Source organism: Branchiostoma floridae, chromosome 6, assembly GCF_000003815.2.
Source record: "Branchiostoma floridae strain S238N-H82 chromosome 6, Bfl_VNyyK, whole genome shotgun sequence".
Taxonomy (NCBI): Eukaryota; Metazoa; Chordata; class Leptocardii; order Amphioxiformes; family Branchiostomatidae; genus Branchiostoma; species Branchiostoma floridae.
This window is the reverse complement of record NC_049984.1, coordinates 5,846,303-5,866,466: the sequence shown is the minus strand read 5'-3', so window position 1 is coordinate 5,866,466 and position 20,164 is coordinate 5,846,303. Positions and strand designations below refer to the sequence as shown.

At 41.5% G+C, this 20,164-nt stretch overlaps 3 protein-coding genes and 1 long non-coding RNA gene across 4 annotated transcripts; 1 reads left to right on the top strand and 3 right to left on the bottom strand.

Annotated features, from left to right (window-relative positions):
• Positions 1-1,317: 1,317 nt before the first annotated feature.
• On the bottom strand, positions 1,318-11,640 carry LOC118418066 (periodic tryptophan protein 1 homolog). The gene is made up of 15 exons (XM_035823894.1): positions 11,446-11,640; positions 10,294-10,477; positions 9,881-9,969; positions 9,496-9,601; positions 8,885-8,992; positions 6,563-6,681; positions 6,182-6,258; positions 5,867-5,963; positions 5,627-5,688; positions 5,069-5,180; positions 4,786-4,876; positions 4,231-4,352; positions 3,827-3,938; positions 2,776-2,858; positions 1,318-1,721 (listed from the first exon to the last, which is right to left on the bottom strand). Exons 1-15 carry the CDS (start codon positions 11,512-11,514, stop codon positions 1,716-1,718), a joined length of 1,437 nt encoding a protein of 478 aa, XP_035679787.1. The 5' UTR covers positions 11,515-11,640; the 3' UTR covers positions 1,318-1,715.
• LOC118418067 lies at positions 7,416-8,200 on the top strand. The gene is made up of 2 exons (XR_004831432.1): positions 7,416-7,642; positions 8,096-8,200. It is a non-coding gene; the product is annotated as an uncharacterized LOC118418067 (long non-coding RNA).
• Positions 11,641-11,722: 82 nt separating the features above from the next.
• On the bottom strand, positions 11,723-15,652 carry LOC118418032 (sodium-dependent lysophosphatidylcholine symporter 1-like). The gene is made up of 7 exons (XM_035823825.1): positions 15,540-15,652; positions 14,781-14,864; positions 14,082-14,165; positions 13,479-13,591; positions 13,026-13,163; positions 12,554-12,730; positions 11,723-12,372 (listed from the first exon to the last, which is right to left on the bottom strand). Exons 1-7 carry the CDS (start codon positions 15,600-15,602, stop codon positions 12,240-12,242), a joined length of 792 nt encoding a protein of 263 aa, XP_035679718.1. The 5' UTR covers positions 15,603-15,652; the 3' UTR covers positions 11,723-12,239.
• An 88-nt stretch (positions 15,653-15,740) lies between these two features.
• On the bottom strand, positions 15,741-19,208 carry LOC118418031 (sodium-dependent lysophosphatidylcholine symporter 1-B-like). The gene is made up of 6 exons (XM_035823824.1): positions 18,738-19,208; positions 18,035-18,156; positions 17,607-17,733; positions 17,194-17,272; positions 16,395-16,555; positions 15,741-16,130 (listed from the first exon to the last, which is right to left on the bottom strand). The coding sequence occupies exons 1-6, from the start codon at positions 18,873-18,875 to the stop codon at positions 15,951-15,953; spliced, it is 807 nt and encodes a 268-aa protein (XP_035679717.1). The 5' UTR covers positions 18,876-19,208; the 3' UTR covers positions 15,741-15,950.
• Between the last annotated feature and the right edge of the window lie 956 nt (positions 19,209-20,164).

The following is a 20,164-nucleotide window of genomic DNA, read 5'->3' as shown; positions in this document are numbered from 1 at the left end:
AACAATTGGCTTACCTGTGCAATGTTTATATGATTAATGATCAGTGTACTGAAATCATGTGTAACGTATGGCTCCTAGTCAATAGATCAGCATTTTTCTCTATAGTGACCACCTGTCTATAGTGGCCACATTTCTATCACTGGACTGGAACTTGCGAAAACTGCTGTATTTTCTCCAGAGCAAATGTATGTGTTCCTAGTGCTGTTGTTGTTTGACATAAACTTTGAACATTTAAATTGTAAGTAACTTTAAACTGCCAGAGTTTCAGCCCAATAAAACACTCTCAGCGCCAGGGTATGAACAGACTGACCAGACAGACGAAAATAAATCCTCGAACAAGGTTCAATCGTATCTTCCGGGTCTGGCAGGACTGAGTTGTTAAACTAAAGTAAGAATAGGCTCGATGGCTGATTGCATACAAAGTAAAAAAGTTTAACAGTTTTACAGCTTGAAGAAAACAAACGCTCCTACAGTACCTGCACCTGCTTGATAATTATTAAATCGTATGCCCTACTTGAATAAAAAAAGTTCACTGCAATAATAAATGTACCCACATCACAAGGAGCTTATACTTTTTTAAACTTACACCTAGTTATCGTACTGAAAATTGTTAACGACATTACATGAAGTCATTCAACAATTTTCAGTCATGATGAAAATTTTCTGAATGGAAGGTGTGATTATTGTCATTTTCTGAAAAATAGAAGCAAGCTCTGTTTTTACCTGGAATCAATTCACAATACCAGTCCACTTTGGGGGATAATGTACTGTTAAGAGGATGTTCCATTTTTGCGCAGGGGTGATTTGGAACAGTCCAATGTTGCGTAGGAAGGGGTATGGCTGAAATATGCTGTATTTGCTCTTAAGCAAATGTCGGCCTTTCTAGTGTTCTAAATATTTTCTATAGTGTTCATACATGTTAGAAATATCTCTAACATCAAATCCATTATTTCTGTTAGTTTCTAAACTGTTCCAACATAGATTCATCATTTGTGATCACATGTTCGAACATGGAAACAAAATGGTAAAACTGGGTCAGTGGGCTGGGGAGAGGGCAAGTCACACATCCCTGCCAAGTACACGAAATTCTGTCTGTCTGACACCTTCTCACAAAAGAGCCACCAGTGTCTACTAAAGAAAATCTAAAAATACAAGACCCAAACAAAAGATCCAGCCTAGCACCTTTGTTTATGGTGGTAATAAAAGTTTTTATGGAGGAAAAAAATGACGCAAATTGTTGGAACATTTGATCACATGTTCCAACAATAACAAAAACACATAGATGTTTCTAAATTGTTCTAAATAAAGAGATATTTGTACCATATTAATTAATTTCCGAATGTTTCCAACATAAATAGATAGGTTCAAACATGTCCAAACTTTCATTTTCAATTGTTTGAACAGTTTAGAACTTCAGTGGCTGAAATATTCTTTTACTTAGAATAGTTCAAACTTACTACAAATACTATTTCAAAGCCCTCTCGGTGACTCCGAATCGACTCTATAGAAGATTTTCATCTTCTAAAAGTTGGACATACCCAACTGCATCTGTCCAAAACCAAAGAATCATGTGCAAGCTTTGGCAGTGAGTGGCAAAAAGTGGCAGGTCTAGGATAGCACAACAAAATGCATGTTGCATTGACGATTAGTTGATCTGCCCTCCTTTTTATGTCAACATTGTGATCAGCACTGCTTGTGGCATCCTTCAGATTAATTTACATCTGAAAAAAAAACAGAATAAAACCCAGGTTACTTCACAGTCATGCACATACATCCACATGCAGTATCAGATATGACTAACCACGAAATACTGTAACTATTCCTCCAGTGAAATAAAAGAAACTTCTAAAATAAATTTCTCGGTCTTTGGAAGGTTTTAGATGATTTACTTTGCAATTTGTGACCACAAAGAGACAACTAAGGAAGTTTGGACAGTTTTTATCCTTTACATAGACCGATGCTAGACCAATGCCACATTTTCTGTAGTGGTGCCAACGTCAGACAGAACTGGCATCGCATCGGCAGTCATTTTCCGTTGGCCATTTTAATGCGATTTTGAAAATTATGGTGATTTAATGCCTTTGAACAGACTCTTGTGAGCTCAATGTTGACGTTTCCTTATTACTTTATGCAGATCCTCGAAGTCTGCCATAATGGCTTATGCAATTATGCCATAACACTTATAATGGGGTGAATGGGAAATGGTTTGAATTTTCAGAATTTTATGCAGATCCCCGAAGTATGCGATAGGCAGTAATGCAATTAGCTGGATTCTACTGTAACTTCTACAATGTGATTAAGTGTCATCTGCTGCTGTAAATTGTGTTAAGTTTGTGCATAATGAAGTTTCATCCTTTTTAGTAGGATCAAACAGATAAATTTGTCATCACGAATGCTCCATTTCGGATTCCAAACAGATTTTTCCGGACCTCCTAGCAAGGTGGATCGGAAACGGTTTCTAATCATCAGGAATTGCAAATTGTCATCATGAATCCAAAAGCGGCGTGGATCCATCTTACAACTGGGCACATGCATTCATACTGGTAGTTGGTGGTGTAAAAAAGTAGAATCTTTAACATGTCCCAGGTCGCATAACCATGCATTACTATGCCCTTTTCAAGGAACTGGAACAATTTACCAATGGGTACAAGTTTGCATCATTAACTCAAAATGCAAACCATTTGCTGTCAGATTTTTTGGCTAAACGGATAAAACTGTTTGGATTTTTGCATAATGAACGGAGCCTTAAACTTGGGTTCCTAACTGCTCACTCACTTCTGGCTGGTCAGCTGAAGTCATCTCTGATGGTGTTTGGGTGGGGAGCTGTGGTCTGGGTCTGCCTTCAAATCTTGTTTGCACTAAAAAGGGCAGAAAATACAAAGTGATAAACAACCAAAGTCACAGTCACATTATATAGTGATTGTTATGATAGGTCTGGACCACCACCCATGTAAGTGGTAGGGTCCGCTAGTGGTTACGTCACGCACACGTTCCCTATTGGCGCCGTCACAAAGCTGCACTTACCTGTACCTAAACATCTGTACCAGCACTGCACCTGTACCTGACGTAAGATGTAGGTATGCAGCCCTACATGACCCTATAGAAGCCTTACCTGCTGTTGATGAAGGTTAGACATCCAGGTAAAAGATATGCCAAAAATCGCTGACAAAAGACATGGATGGCTGTCCAAAACCATATCCAGTTGCTTGAGTAACTCCTTTTGGCTTACCTGCTGTGTTTCCGCTGTCCATGACGCTCCACACCCTCAGACTTACCTGCTGTGTTCCCACTGTCCATGACACTCCACACCCTCAGCCTTACCTGCTGTGTTCCCACTGTCCATGACGCTCCACACCCTCAGCCTTACCTGCTGTGTTCCCACTGTCCATGACACTCCCCACCCTCAGCCTTACCTGCTGTGTTCCCACTGTCCATGACACTCCACACCCTCAGCCTTACCTGCTGTGTTCCCACTGTCCATGACACTCCACACCCTCAGACTTACCTGCTGTGTTCCCGCTGTCCATGACACTCCACACCCTCAGACTTACCTGCTGTGTTCCCACTGTCCATGACGCTCCACACCCTCAGCCTTACCTGCTGTGTTCCCACTGTCCATGAGCTCCACACCCTCAGACTTACCTGCTGTGTTCCCACTGTCCATGACACTCCACACCCTCAGCCTTACCTGCTGTGTTCCCACTGTCCATGACACTCCACACCCTCAGACGTACCTGCTGTGTTCCCACTGTCCATGACACTCCACACCCTCAGACGTACCTGCTGTGTTCCCACTGTCCATGACACTCCACACCCTCAGACGTACCTGCTGTGTTCCCACTGTCCATGACACTCCACACCCTCAGACTGTCCTTCTCTCCTCCCATGGCAAACAGGAACGGGGAGTCCGGGCAGCTTCGGGCGCACGTCAGACCACCCTAGACACAACAGGACAATAGCAACAACTCAAAACATGGCTTACTTGGTTCTCACACAAAATACAGGCTCAGAAGGTTTGAAATCAACTCTGATATAATAACTTTGCAAGGTACACTACAACTGTTGTGGTTTTCTCGAGTATGTTTTGAACACCAGGATATCTGAAGTGTGTATACCTTGCTCCAAACCATTTCTTATTTCTTTCTTGTTTAGAAAACTTAATTCCCTGGTATGGAAAACCGTTAACTTAGCTTTTACAACTTTTATCAAAGTGCTGGATAATGTTCTCACCATTTTCATCTCCTTCTGAAACATGAGAGCAGGCTTGTTGTCCTGGATGTCCCAGACTTTCAGTGTCTTGTCACTTGATGTTGTCACCAGACAGCCTGGTACAGCACTGCTGAGGGACAGGCCTGGAAACAGACAGGAGATGATCATGTTGAAGTATCACATCATAGATCACATTGTACAACATTTAGACCTGAAACACTCAGGAAGCCACAGCGGGGATACTGGTCTGTGACAGGCCGAATAAAAGGTAAAAGTAAAAAGGTAGATAAAAACAAGAACAATACTGTTCCACGTGTCTCACTGAGGGATGAATGCAGAGTGAAAGACGTTGGTTGCTCACTGCAGAACTTTCCATCTGATTCAGTTGCTAAGCATTCACTGCTTTTGAAGCATTTTGTGAAACATTACAGCAGTTCCCTTTACTCAGTAATTCAAATGACTAACTTGCTGAAATTCAATGAATAGCACTAAAAAAAATAACACTATTGCCAAGTTGCTATTAGCTACATGTGGGGGAAATTGATTGACAAATGTTCACTAACTGCTTACACTTACCTGTTACCGCTTGTGGATGGGCACTTAATGTAAAAACAGGCTTGTCTGTCCTGATGTCAACGTTATAAACAAAACCATCGTCTGTGCTCGCCTGAAACAGACAGAAACGTACAACGTGATTTTATTTTACAAATTTAAAAATAAGTTTACGATAATGCCAACAAGTGAACTGGGAGTTAAGACTACTTTGTCTACTGCAGTAACCACTTGTAGAACATATCTACCTAGAACAGGAATGTGAGAAAAATATATTGTACTTCGGAGCTTCAATCTCTTTACTTACCAGGAAGTGGAAGGGAGAGAAGTGGTTCCACATGACCCTCTCCACCTCCCCACTCAGAACCCAGGACTTGTGACTGTCCTTTGGACTCCGACAGTCATACAGGATGGCGTGTCTAGAAAACACAGAACACAATGGTAACTATTACAACTCCCACTCAGAGCCCAGGACTTGTGAGTGTCCCCTGGACTCCGACAGTCATACAAGATGGCATGTCTACAAGAGACAGAACTAATGTTACAATGAACTTAAATGTTACAGCCTACAGAGTGCAAGCCTTGACTGTATGCACTACGTTGACGCTTTGATTCCCAACCAGGTCATACCAGGACTTTATAAAAGGTACAAACCACTTTCTCTACTTAGCACTCAACATTCAAAGAGTATAATAATTGAACACACACCACTATACCAGTGGACCAGTCCCTGCTATAGTGCATAGAGAACTGTGTGGCACAAGGAATACAGAAATGGAGATGGGCACTGTCTATACACTTTGGGCGCTGCCTTATTTTATTTTACGATGTAAATGACAACATAACATTATAAATGCAAACATACTTGTCAAATCCCCCAGAAAGAAGTGACTGTGCCTCAAACGGGTGCCATTCCAATGTCTGTACCTGTAAAACATTTCAACACACATGGCTTTTACTTTAGATTCAAGCAATGTTGTCCTTTAGTTTAAGCACAATGAGCAAACAAATACAACTTTTACCTTACAAACATGTCTTGAGAGAAAGAAAGCAGTACTCTTTTTAGTTTGCATTATAGTTGTGTCAGCTCGCAGTGACATCTCACCTTGTCTTTATGCTGGGATAACGTTGTAACAGGTTTTCCCTGGGACAGATCCCACAATGCAACTGTGCGATCTGCAGATGCACTGGCTAAAATATTCCTACAAAGAAAGAGATGGAAATCCAAGATAATTGAGGGATGCACCTATTTAGTAGATTTTAATTTGCTGCTAGACATTTGTGCTCCCATCTCTAGTCAGCATTAGAATGAATGTTATCAAAACTTATCATACCATTTTCATACAGATTTTCTAAAGCAATATGGACAGTCTTTTAGAAAACACATTTCTTCTGGATAGATAGATAACCTTGAACTCACCTAACTAGTCTGTTCCAGGACAGGTCCAGGACTGCATCTGTGTGACCAACTCTGGGTGGGGCTGAAACCTTTTTCTTCTGTTAGAAGAGATAATACTCCTTTTAGGTTTCTAAACATTTGACCAAGTTTAGCTAAAACAAGATGGCAGAGAACAGTTGCTCAGCAAGCATGTCTGGTTACAATCATACAAACTAAAGAGGCACAGGAATTCGAGAGAGTGACAACTGTTTCTACAAATTAAGGCATTTGAGATTTTGACCAAGTTTAGCTAAAACAGGATGGCAGGGAACATCTATTCAGGAAGAATGTCTGGATACAGTCATACAAACTAAATAGGCACAGGAATTCAACAACACACAGTACTGGTATATCTTGTTTTACCTTTTTGCTGGGCTTTTTCTTGTGAGAGCCTAACGTGACGACTGGTTCCAGACTGTCCACCACATCCAGGTCCCAGATGTCGATACCTGGAGTCACACTACCCACCGCTACTAGATTACCTGGGGAACAACAGTGCACAATGAGTGGTAATGTCTTCTCACAATCACTTTTACTTTCTCACAATCACTCTTACTTTCTCACAATCACTTTCACGTTCTCACAATCACTTTCTCACAATCACTTTTACTTTCTCACAATCACTCTTACTTTCTCACAATCACTTTCACGTTCTCACAATCACTTTCTCACAATCACTTTTACTTTCTCACAATCACTCTTACTTTCTCACAATCACTTTCACTTTCTCACCATCACTTTTACTTTCACACAATCACTTTCTCACAATCACTTTCACTTTCTCTCAAATAATTTCACTTTGTACATTTACCTTAAAGTTGATTTAATCTCAAAACGTTGAAGGGGAACAAACAGACTCTTAGTCGAAATTCTACTAGAATAAACACTAAAAGATTGTTATCAAAGTTGCAGTCCCTAACCCATGTTTTTACCAGATAAGAAATAAAGCTTATCATTGCTACTTAAATGGCATATGGAATAACTTTTTTAACCCATTTCTTGGAAAACCATAACCATGATCAGACTAAAGGAACCTCCACCATACAAAGGATTAGAGATTCAACCTTAATCATAGATACATCAAGGAGGTTATATTCAGAAGGAGATTGGACGGGCTTAATACCCCGCTGCGCGGTATTGTTTAGACCCGCTAACTCCCGTGGCGGCCTTTTGTTTCCGCCCTCCGGCGGTGCCGCTCTGATCGGATGTTGGGTTCAGGGAATGGCGCCATTTTTACCCGAGCGCCAATCAGAAGAGCCCGACTGTGACGTCACGCGTCCGAGCTTGGCCGAAGATCACCCGAGGCTGAGATCGGCATGCCGGCAGTTTCCGCGGATTCCCTTATTTGGGAAGCGCGGGTGACGTGTGCAAAAGGCGGCATCATTTGGACAAGACGCTGACGGCCATTTTGATGTGTGTTTCACCGCTGTACGATCGACATGGGTGAGTTTATAAGCATTTTTGTGGATGCGTACGGGATTTTTTTGCTCGAAAATATGAAAAATGTTCTGTATTAAATGTCTCCATAAAAATTATTTAACAAATTTCCCACCGAAACTGACGAATTTCCTGGATAGTTTAATGCTTTGGTGACCCATTGAAATATTGTTTGTCGTTGGACTCAGTTTAGATTTACTGGACTCTGCGTTTGAGTTTTGCTTTATTTTTGTGTCAGTACGGACTCCGTGGATCCATCACACTCATGGGCAGGGTGGGAGGTTATATGTATTAGCGACATGGGATTTTGTACTCGATATTTTGATCATTATGCCTAATCGTTTGTAGTTCTAGCCGGTACACGCGGCGACATCATAATTCATATCCACTTGTTTATGTGACGTTAACGTTGTGCAACTAGGTTCCCAGTCTTATCGAGTCCATGTTTGTGCTTTTCAGAAAACTACCGAGGAAGGGAAGACCACTAAATCGACGCCATAGTGGATACGGCCTTGCCGAAAAGGCCACGTAGTTCGGAATAAAATTTACGTATCTGAACCAAGAGTGGTAATCGTCGTGTTCTGTTTTTAGTTAAATATAACGTTTCTTCTAAATAACGTCACAATAAGTGTTTCTTGGGAACCTCCGATCAAATAGTTCATACAATTTCTAGTCGGTATTCTGACTTGACGGTAGCGATGAATAAAGATTTCCCTCCCCCTCCCCATAGTCTATTTATTTCCGCTACGCAAGACAATTGTTGCAGAAAAGTATGAACGATCTTGAACTTCTGAAGGTAAGAATTTTTGATGGTCTTAAAATACATATTATCGTTTAGAAAATGAACTTCTAGATGCAATACGTTAGTTTAAATGCAGTGGCAGTTAATTACATGTATGTGACAGTGAGGTCAGCTTAGCTAAACCGCACGTATTACAAGTAAAAATGTTACTTCTATCGCTATCGCTAGTTCTGTGTTGTCTGCAAGACAGTCAGGTGCCTTCGATTCTTCAAGAACTTCTTCAAAATCACTCAAAACCCGTTTTAAAGTCACTGTTCCAGTGCGAGTTATCTTGAAAAAGACTGTAAACAAAGGACCCTTGCTTGCCGGCGTATGCAGATCGGGGGGTAATTAGCACCTCGACGTGAAGTTGTTACTTCTCACCTGAGGGGAACATCACTGAATGAAGGCAAATTGTGTCCAATCTCCTTCTGAATATAACCTCCTTGGATACATGTACCGTGTACCTGGTTTGTCCTCCCCAGGGTCAAAGTTCATCCACTCCAGAGCCAATGGGAAGGCAGGAAGGATGAGGTCATGGTGGACATACTGGACCTTCTCATCCTCATTGTAAACTGGACACAAGAACATGGCACAACTCAGTCAAACAGCTGAAGTTTCTCAATGTAGTAACATTTATTATACTACCTGTAACCCAGATGATAGCATGTCATCACCTACGTAGCAAGTTTACTGTTGAAAGACACTTCATCATTAGCAATGCAAAATGTAGAAACTGGCTGAAGTCAGGATGTGTTTGGGATTATCTCTGAATCCACAATTTAGTAGGAAGATACAACAAACAATACAGTATATTGTTAATGTGAACTCAACATTTTATTGTATGAAGTTGAGAATGGTGCCAGTCACATGCATATCATTAAAAACGTTGAACCATCACCTAGCAGTACCATATTGTCAGAAATACAGGAGAGTACCAAAACCTTCAGAAGTGTCAACATCTCAGGGCTGAAGGGAGTTACTAAATACAATATGTGAAACAAAATGCTACAAAAATTGGTTTAGTACTAGAATAAAATGATGATTTTATAAGATGCTATATGTTACCATTACTTACTGTAGACCTCCAGAATGCTGCAGTCTTCCTCTGCCCTCCCCACTATCACCAGGTTGTCTGAAGACTTGATGGTGAAATCTTCTCTCTCCTCTTCTTCTAGCTCCGCCTAGTTATGTTAAGGGTGCACAGTTTAAATAAGGTGAGAAAAAATATATTGTAAAATGATAAAAAAAGTCACCAACAGTCGGGTAAGAAAAGAGAAAGTAGTATGTACAGGTTTAAAACAGCAATATGGAAGGCTGTTTAATAGAATTGGGAGGAAAGGTGGGGAGAAAGAGCCAAATTCTATTTGAAACCATGCACTGTCTCACCACACACATCCTTAGGAGAACTCGATAAGAGTTGTGAAATGTAAAAAAACAATTTATATATTGTGTATACTCACATCTTCCTTTACAGTGATGTAAGGGTCGTCATCATTGCTGGCGTACACCGTCAGACTGGCCAGGTTACCAATCAGACTTCCCGCAGGATCTAACAGCAAAAAAGACATACTTCAGAAAAAAAAGTATCGGGGAAAACACTGTAATACTAGTATTGCAAATATATAACTCATAAGTTATGAGACTTTTCCTCCACATTTCTAGTTTGAAATACTTGAGACACTTCATATATAAACAGATCGGGGAAAGCCTAGTTACCTTCCCTTTGGTTCCAGGAAAATATAATACATTGTTTGTATTTGCATTAATGGTACTCTACCATTTTTACTTTCAAGAAGTAGTGCTGTTTTGCTATCAAATAATACATTGAGCAAAAGTGAAAGTGAAGGGCAATTCCACTTTACTTTGAACTTACCATCATCATAGTTGTCTAAGTTAAACTCTGCCAGGTCATCCTCTGCATCCTCCCCTCCCGTGGCCCCGCCCTCCATCTCAACATCCTCCACATCCTGCTCCTCCTTCTCCTCATCCTCCAGCTCCTTCAGGCTGTTGGATGTCTCCTTTATCAGACGCTGTAACTCCTCCTTATCTACCTGGACCTGTGGAAAATATGATACATCTGGTGTATTATTTGCAGCCAGTAGGTACCCAATTTTTTTAGTAATGAGGCTGAATTACGTGCTCAAGGCACCGCCTCAAACACGGGACCCACGTTTTATGTCCCTTCCGTAAGACAAATTCTTGGACAGGCTACAGCATCTAGTCTTCTTTGGTGGTCTCCAATCCAAGTGCTGACTGAACTGCACAATGCCTTTCAAGGCCGAGGGATTGGGTGTGTCAACGCGCCACACGTCCGTAAGTAAAGCAACAGATGAGTAGAAGTGAAAGTGAACCAATCGAACCAATTTATCTCACTAAAGAGCTACTAACTTACTATTCCACTGGTCATGACAGAGAAGACAGATACATGTACAGCATTTACAGGCTCATTGTACCAAGGAAAGTACAATGCTCTTTAGACAAGCACAATGAACAAGCATAAGGGCAGTGAACAGTGCTTAATTGTAGTTTCTAAAGACTGCCATCCCTTTCATGTTCTGCTGTAAGACGAGTGACAACAGCCGAAATTCTCCAAATCTCAGGAGTTTTCATGAGTCAGGGTTACGAACCACTGGACTAAGCACACACGAGTAAATCTCAGTTGCTCTTTATTTAGCCTACATATCATCAACCTAAGTGTAAAACATGAGCTGAGACGTCCCCCCACTCCCAAACACTGAGAGATACAGTCTCCAGAGCATTTTATAGCCTGTAAAATCCTCTTCTTCCTCTTCCTTTTGAAGCGACCACAAATCTCTCGCTGTCAGGGTCTGGTTGGGCCCCATCACCTCCTATAGGGGCCTGACCAGTGAAAGAGTTGCTAGAAGCCTAATTTGATTTGTCTAACGTCAAATACAACGACCAGGGCTACTTCTATCATGCAGAGGGAGAGGGGCGTAAACGTTATATCATATGGACAGCTCTCGCTCAGGGGGAGGGGGGCGACAAGAAACTGCTACCCTCTCACCTTGTCCGGCACAGCCTTAGCCACACCTCTCGGCACCCAGGCCAGACAAGTCACCACACTGCTGGTCATCGTTGCCTGTCTTGATCGCAGGTATGTACAGGGTATCAATCCGTAAATTTACACGTGTGAGCCCGTCCCTCACGTGGACAGACGACGAAATAGCTTGAGTGCGGTCTCACACCAACGTTGCAATAATAGTGTGCACGCTCGGTGGCGACACCTAGCGGTTAGATTGATTATTGTAACCTGCCTATCTTCTTAAGGCCAGGGACTGGCCCCTTGCTCCTCTCCGTGAGAAGTCTCCAGGTTGCACGGTCCTTTGCACTTGTCTCCGCAAACTTGATACTCCGTCCAATATCCTTTGCTATTTGATCCTTCCAGCGCTTCGGGGGTCTGCCCCACCGGGCCTTGGCTTTCGGACTTACATGTATGTGTTTGGTGGTCTTCTTACTACATGTCCGGACCTTAGTCTTCTAAGCCAGATGGCATCGACAATAGAGTGTTCTATTCCCAGTCTAGCTATGATTTCCTCATTCGGAATACGGTCACGGAGTTTAACACTGAGATTATTGTAACAATAGTGGTATTTTCAAAGTGGCCAACCTCTTTTTATTACTAGTACCTCCATGAAAAATGGTGGTTATATTCCTTACGTAGATGCGTTCGTGTGGGTGTTTCTCTCTCTCACTCAGAGTGGGGTAGCAATTGATGTCAGGGAGTCAACTTTATTGAAATACATTGTACTTACTAGTATTAGAATGCCTTTTGGGTTAATGGCTAGACCACACCGACCACTAAGTAGAGAAGCCCATATTCTCTACTCCATTTTCATTTTCTTTTCCTCGCACATCCACAACAACTTTATCTGCCATGTATCCGTCATGTTTTGTCTTCCTCTGTTGCCGCGATCCCTCTTCACTTGCTTTCCTGTGAAAATTTGAATGGATTTTGTCAACATCTATTTGCAGAATGAAAAGGTAATAAAAATGACTCCTTTAGTTGGAATATCAATAACCCTCTTTGGTCAAAATATCGGGACACAATCGAACTGATACATACGGACAAATTGCAGTATTTTAAGTGATGTTCAAAAGCCAATTCTTATAACCTTATCTGTTCCAGAGCTTCCTTAGTCCTTTGTCTCATCTCCTCCGTGACCGGATACTGCCACAGGACCACCAGGCTCAGCACAAGGGACAGCATTGGCAGCACTGTGACGTTCCAGCGGATAGCTCTACCTACTGACTCTGGCTGATCACAGACTCCGCTCTTGTAGCCGCCGATTCTGTAAACATTTAGGTTTTTATGCAAAACTTCTTAAAACTAAAAAAAAGAACAACGTTGTCTTGTGGTTAGAGTTAGACTTAGAATCTGAAAGTGTTTAAATCCCTGCCAGGTGCAAGTCCCTTGGTATGGGAAAGGCACTAAGTTACACCTGTCTACTCAGGTGAAGGATAGCTGTGACGATAGCTGTGCTTGTTAATTAGAGTGTGGAAGCACTCTGTTGTTGTTGTTTTCATTCTAAATACATCGTTGGCGAATAGAAGAGGTAGCAATGATGCTAGTAAACTGATACCCACTCCAGTGCAGCTGAAATGGCACCAAAGCCGATCGCTCCTGTTATCCGCTGGGAGGTGATAAAGACGCCGTGCAGCACCGTGTCGTAACTTCTGCCCGTCTGGAGCTTCAGAAGGTCTGACACGTCGGATAACATCATCCTGTATATATCGTAGAGAGCCAGAAACAGAAGGACTGAAAGCAGTCATAGATAGACGTTGTTTTTGACAATTACTATCGCGACAGTTTTTTCTACCATCATCAAGCTATGTAAAAATTTATTGCAGATAACAAAGGGCCAATTGCTAAGTGAACAGCAATTAATGCATTTAATGATAGTGTACAAGCATAAAGTGAATGAATATACATGTGAGAAAATGACGATTAAACTGAGTTGATATAATCGTTATAAGATCAAACTTAAATGCTCATTTGCTCAGGACATGTTTGCAGTAATCTATATACATATGACGTACCATGGCACAATGAAAGGCAAAGCATATGCCATTCCATAAGCCGCGAATATGAGTAGAACGGCAACAAGATTTCCGGGCACGAACAGGAGTCCTAACACGATAGGCATTAATATCTGGCAGGAAAACATATAGAGACGATAAGAAAATAGTTTATCTATTCTAATGTTGTCCAGACTCGTTTGTATACATAACGCTAGTTCACCAGTAACCGAGAGGTAACCTATATCCGTTCTACTTACAAACAGGGACTTTAGGGATATCACGTCGATAGACAGTGGTTTCAAATTGCATTTTTGTTAGGTATTGCAGTTGGAAACCACCGTCCGTTGTTTCAATATCTCTAAATGCCCTAGTCTTGAATGCAGCGGATAAAGGTTACCCCGCGAATAAAGGTGAACTAGCGTTACCTAATTGAAATGTGTGACTATTGATACAACAAAACGCTACACAAAACGATTTTATTCATCGGTCTGACACGATTTTAAAAACAGTTTAAGTAATGAAAACAAATATAACAGACCAAGATGCGAGAAAATGTTGATTAATCCCGTTTAGTTACACCCGGTGCAATCATTTTGTCTCCGATAAAGCGAATTATCTTACCAGAATGTTCCCGACTGCCACAGGCTTCTTACCAAACTTGGTCATCAGCAACATAACAACAGGAATGCCTATCAGACAGCATCCCTGAAAATCCAAACGTATAAAAATCTTTATCGACCACTTAACGGGGTAGTTGATTATTTTGCTTTTCAGTCGATATGCCATAAACCTGCAGCATAGTAGTAGTGCAGTATACAGTTAGAAAAGTGGCTGAAACAGAATTAGTACGTATCAACATCGCAGAAAATAAAACAGAAGCATGATTTCTGGTCTTAGATAAGTCTTGTGCTTGAGAAGAAGAGAAATAAATTAAACTTAGCACACTTCTTGACCTTTAAATAGTTAACGACTTAGTCAAGGTTCGTTTTTTTTTACCATTTTCTACATTGCTACAAAAACTTTAAATCAACAAATCACGAATTCGGCTATAATCCCGACTGGCTCTAAATCACAGCTTAGTCCATTCCAGCAGCTGTAAACAAGGAACCATCGGAGGTATATTAAGAAATGAAAATTAGAATGTAATTTATAGAGACATTTGTGATAATACATGTGTAATTTCTACTTTCTACAGTAATTTAAGTGGGTCAGATTTAGAGGAACTGATCATTAACCCATTCTCTCATAAAATGGTGAACAAAAGATAGATAGTTCAATCTCAATACAGAACTCTTACTGAAGTACAGAGTTGATATTTACCACAAGGACCAGAAGACAGTTCTGCACCTGACCTCCAAGGCCCAGGGAATACTGAACATAGAGCGCCACGCTTTGTTGAAAAACCTGGGTAAAGTGACCTAATGATTGTTTAAGACATTGAAAATGAGTTAAGACTTCAGAGTCTACTATTGCTTTACTTATAATCGTACAGAAATGGGTGTGCTAATGATCGATGGATGTTTACCTCCATGAAAAATGTAGGTATAGTTTTGAGTGTGTCTGTGTGTGTGTTTGTGTGTGTGTGTGTGTGTGTGTGTGTGTGTTTGTGTTTCCGGATATTTGTGGACATAATAACTTGAGAACCTCTTGATAGACTACAATGATATTTGGTATGTGGGTAGGGGTTGGGAAGACGAAGGTCAAGGTCAATTTTTTGGGCCCCCTGGTGTGTGACCTTAGTACTGCAGCAGAACTTCAATTTTTTTGTATCTTTTTACCTGGACGTGCTATGGTCTTGATTTCTTTTGATAGCTTTTGATGTAAGGAAGAAGTGGTGTATGTTTGCGCCCCCCCCCCTCCCCCTAGCAGCTTGCTCTGGAACTGCAGGAGAATTTTTGTCAAAATCTTCCAAGAAGCATAATGGAACATAGGAATGATGGATTTCCATGATATTTTTATATATGTATTTAGTATGTTGCGGCAAATATTAAACCAAACGATAAGTTCCTCAATTGATCAAACCGAATTACATCGAGCATTTCCTGGTAGAGGAAACAAATTAAATTTACATCAACTTACAGAGCCGGCTGTGATGCAGAAGAGAAGCAGAAGAAGTGCGCACACGGAGGGTTTGTGTGTCATCACTCGCTTCAGACTGCTTCTCAGCGGTTCATTGGTCTTTTCCTGTTGGAATGCTGGGTATCCAAACAATATGAATTTAGACTAAGATAACAAAGAAACTGAATAAAAGATGTAAACTTGAAATTTATAATGAAAAAATTGATTAATAGTTCTCCACTGAAAGCACTATTTGTTTGAGCTCAGGCTAAGGTTGGAAGTAGCCTGTGTTTACACATTCAAAGCTCTCGCTGGCTGGAGTTAATTACCCCCTCCCTAGGCAATCGTAGGACCGGCCGCTAGGGGTGCGATTTTAGTCAGGCTAAGGTTGGAGGATGCTGGAAGATATCATAAATACTTTTAGGACAGTGATCAGGTGGCATTTCGACGCAACGCAGCTGGTCTTCCTGATGGTACAGAAGAAGTAAATGCATTTGTCAACCATAAACTCTCGAGACTACCTGTCCGTTCCTTGACCATTGTCAATGTCACAGTGATGAAGATCAGAGCCAAGAGACAGATGATTCCCGCCGCCACCAGGTAACCGGCCTCCTGTGGTAATAGAGAAACACATGAAGGAAAATTACTATTTCAAGGCATGTTTTATGCAACGACACCGACTCAATTGATTCAAGCCTGGTTTTCTTTCAAACCTTCGAAGATTTTAATGATTAGATGTGGTAAGATTAAACATTAAATCCAACAATGTAAAGCCAGTCCACATGAGACCACCACCAATGACGTTATATAACGTTCTTAACTTGGTCCTACGATCAAGATGTCTTTGACCAACACAGATGGGAACAACAGTCGTACCTGTTTACCTGTCTGAGGAGTGATTGTGTAGTTACTGCCCGTACCGTTGATAGTGTCGTTGCCATGATTACAGGTACCGGACAGGGACCCGCCGAAGGCCGCGACGACCTGGCCTTCAATGGCGACACCAAGGACCAAACCGATAAGCCCAGCTGCAGATCCTTCATAGTTGAGAAACAATAGCTTAAGTCCCTATCATAGCTAGTAGTACTTCATTGAGCCCATACTAGGGATGGGTACCGGTACGGTGTACAGGTGTTTCTCATTGGACCGGTCCGGAAAACCCGGACCTGAAAAAATTTGGTGAATCGGATGTTGGACCGATTGGAAAATGAACAGATTACTAATATATCAAGAATTCACACGTTTTAGGGCTTACCCGTTGAAGGAAATAACAAGAGCGAAGTAGAGTAGAGTCTAGAGTCATTTCTACCAAGTTTTACTGCCAATCGTACAGGGGCGGATAGCCTCGTAGGATTTTAAAACGCCAGTGGGTGTCGAATACTCCACAATAAAGATTTCTTTGCGGCGAAATGGACCATTGTTTTGGTTATCGTCCATTCACATGTGTTCACATACTGAATCAGGTCCAGGGTCAGGTCCGGACCCGGACCTGATCTTCTGGACCTGAACCGGACCTGGACCTGAATTTTCTGTACCGGTACCCACCCCTAGTCCATACCATTTCTATGTAAGTTTACTCATTCCCATGGTTTGTTTATACTTCGCGTTCTTCAAAAATACGTTGTAGCAGACTTGATAAACTAGATCAATTTTAAGCCTTTCGCCGGTTACTTACTGAATGCAATGGCTGATTCCCTGTCACTGCAGTCGTCGCTGATGTGCATCACAAGGGTTTTGTGAGCCAGAGTGAGGCCCTAGGTGGGGAAGAAAGCTGGTATAACAATGTTCATGCGGGGGGGGGGGGGGTGAATTTGGTTATCAAACGATGTAGGAGGGCCGATGGATAAAAACCAGATCGGTGGCCAACAGAACGTCCTATAACATAAGACTGTTACCATTAGTATGCGTTAGACCTAGCTTGGAATCCAGACCTGTTAGTTTTAGTCCGCTTAAAATGGTTGCTACCCCAGGAACCGTTGGAATCGGGATACAGCTAACGTAAGAGGTCTGCCTAGCTTATCCCGACAATGCACAAAGTTTAATTTACATTAAATTCTGCATGAGTTTTTGCTTGAAATATGTACATACCGATTCAAGAACACTCTCCATGATAAAAAGTGCCACGAAGTACGCGATCTTGAGACCTGGCGTCACGTCTGGGACATACCACAACAGCATGTACAAGAGAACCGTGGCCAGGGTACAGCCAAGAATCCTGTATATATAAAGACAGACAAGGTTTATACCCTGCAGGTAAATGGAAGACATGGGAAAATATAGTATGTCGTGTATGCAAACGACATATTTGAGAGAGAGCGGCAATACCCTGTCATGAGTGAGAGAGAGAGTTTGCAAAAGACAATGATGAGGTTGACTACTTGTTTTGAGACTCGTCGGGTGGTACGAGGGGGATGCAAAAAGTAATGACATTGTCATTGCTTTTTGCCCCCCCCCCTCGTGGTTTTACTGAATAATACATAATTGTAATTGTAATTGTAGTACAGTATACTACTCACCATGGTTTGAGTTGCCCCCATCTTGTGTTGGTTCTTGTGATGAGAGATGTCAGTACAGGAAAGGACAAGATTTCTGATGCTCGACCGAGAACTCCGACCAAGAGGATGCCAAGGGGAGGAACCTTGTAAAATACAGGCGGATAAACCAATAAGGCACCATTTATATTGGAAACACAGGAAAGATGGAGTTGGAAACATGAAATAAGTAATTTTGTGGAATTGCATTGAATTTCAACGGTCTGATCTCTACCTAACTTACAAATGCAGTTAGCTTAGTGAAAGATGTACTCAATGATATGAATGTTATGCAAAAACTCAATTTACATGATTAATGAGGAACTTATATAATCCCATTGTTTCCATAACTGGACTTCAGTAAATGTAACACATGTAATTCATGATTGGTGGAACATAAACAGATACCGAACATGCAAATGAGGAACTAATTTGCATAATTAATGCAAAAATGGCATTGCACTTAATGATAAATGATGGGATTTTTTACTTGTTACAAATGAATGAATGGATGGATGAATACATGTGTAAGCTTATCAATGATGAACACCACCGTGCATAACTCACGTTAATGTGTATGCCACTAATATCATCTACAAAAACTCTAAGTATTTCATGGACGTATGAGGTTGCCGAACTCTAGTTCCAAACATTTCCAAGCTGTTGCATGTTGTAGAATGTACTTTACCTGGGCCACCGTTACTAAGAAGTAGTTCAGGTAGAAGTTCAACACGTGTCGAGTGGTCATGTACGACAGGGCGCCGATGCCGTAGCACACCTTCTCCGCCGTGGACGGGCGATCTTTCTTAAACGCTGTGGTTGCCATCTATGCACTGAATAGTGAAATGCAAAATAGAATAATGGATTCTATCTTGGTGTGTGTTATGCAACCTTTTCTCTGCCTGTCTAACGAAAGGCGAACATATCTTATAGTGAGGTCTGAGGCACATTGAGGCTTTCTCCTTCTAGTGCAGGCCACTTTAAAGAAAAACAAATCAGACATGGTAAAAACGAGCTGATACATGTACCTTGTAGCGATCGTGCGGGGTACAGCGTGCACAGATTTCTGACATGCCGAGCACTTCCACACAAACATGGGAAACTGTAGCATGGCCAAATCTTTGTCGTGTTTCTGTTGTTTAACATGTCCAAAAACCCCAGAGGCCCAATTAAGCACACCCGGGCTCACCGGCCCAGCAACAGCCATGTCACCAGATTTTCTTATTACAAATTAGCCGAATCATCTTGTTAGTTCGCTACATTCGTGTACATGTATTTTTCTACTCACAACATGCGCATCCAACGTAAAAAATATGTAATGACCAAACGTAGCGATGTAAATATGATTTTGGGTAAATTTGTGAATTCAAGCTTAAGGTCACGTTGCAACCCTCCCACAGACGTACCTGATGAAGTGTTTTATCGCCATGCTACTATTGCTAGAACATTTGTGGTGGAAAGTGAAGGTGCCTCGAATTATAATCATACATTTATGTGGTGTAGGTACCTGAGTAAACCGACATACCTACTCACTCAGGCTTTGCTGTGAGCTGAGCGATGATTATGAAGACTATGAGAATTAAGACTTACAGCTTAGTGCACAGTTTAGCACACTAGAAACAGTTCAAAGAGAATTCTAGATGAAGCATTCTATAACAGACAACTATTTGGAGACAGGTAACAGTACCGAATTAAACATTGACACCATCTTTACAGGCAATCCCTCTTCTTAAAGAAACACTCACCCAAGTCTGATTCTGGCTCTTGTGAAAGACGTTAACCGGCCAATATGTAGAAGAAGGGAGTTTAGTTGGGGGACCCCCGGGGCGTTGATGACCTGATATGACAGACGAACCTTGGCTGAGCGAGAAAAACACGTTGACTATAACGTTACACAACGTTGGTTGTGAATGGTAACAACATGACGTACGCGGCACAAGACCAAGCTATGTTGTAACATGCGTGAAGAATGATTGTTCCGTTATGTCAACAAATTGCAACAGATAGACGTGCAGAAAATATACTAAAGCATTTTTTTCTGTGACGCCTTGAGCTCAGTAAATATCTAAAGCATAACATTTCCCGTAGTGGTAACGTTAGTGGGGACAGTTCTTC

Bases quoted from the DNA above. Each gene is read 5' to 3' on its own strand.
- LOC118418031 (XM_035823824.1), bottom strand. From the start codon at position 18,875: ATGGCAACCACAGCGTTTAAGAAAGATCGCCCGTCCACGGCGGAGAAG. The intron at 18,157-18,737 runs GTAAAGTACATT...GTATTTTACAAG, and splicing joins TCTTAGTAACGGTGGCCCAG to GTTCCTCCCCTTGGCATCCT. The intron at 16,556-17,193 runs GTAAGTAACCGG...TCAACTATGAAG, and splicing joins GGAATCAGCCATTGCATTCA to GATCTGCAGCTGGGCTTATC.
- LOC118418066 (XM_035823894.1), bottom strand. From the start codon at position 11,514: ATGACCAGCAGTGTGGTGACTTGTCTGGCCTGGGTGCCGAGAGGTGTG. The intron at 5,689-5,866 runs GTGAGATGTCAC...AATGTTTTACAG, and splicing joins TATCCCAGCATAAAGACAAG to GTACAGACATTGGAATGGCA. The intron at 2,859-3,826 runs GTACGTCTGAGG...TGCCCTTTTTAG, and splicing joins GGACAGTGGGAACACAGCAG to TGCAAACAAGATTTGAAGGC.
- LOC118418032 (XM_035823825.1), bottom strand. From the start codon at position 15,602: ATGACACACAAACCCTCCGTGTGCGCACTTCTTCTGCTTCTCTTCTGC. The intron at 14,865-15,539 runs GTAAGTTGATGT...CACTTTACCCAG, and splicing joins TCTGCATCACAGCCGGCTCT to GTTTTTCAACAAAGCGTGGC. The intron at 12,731-13,025 runs GTGGGTATCAGT...AAATGTTTACAG, and splicing joins GCCATTTCAGCTGCACTGGA to AATCGGCGGCTACAAGAGCG.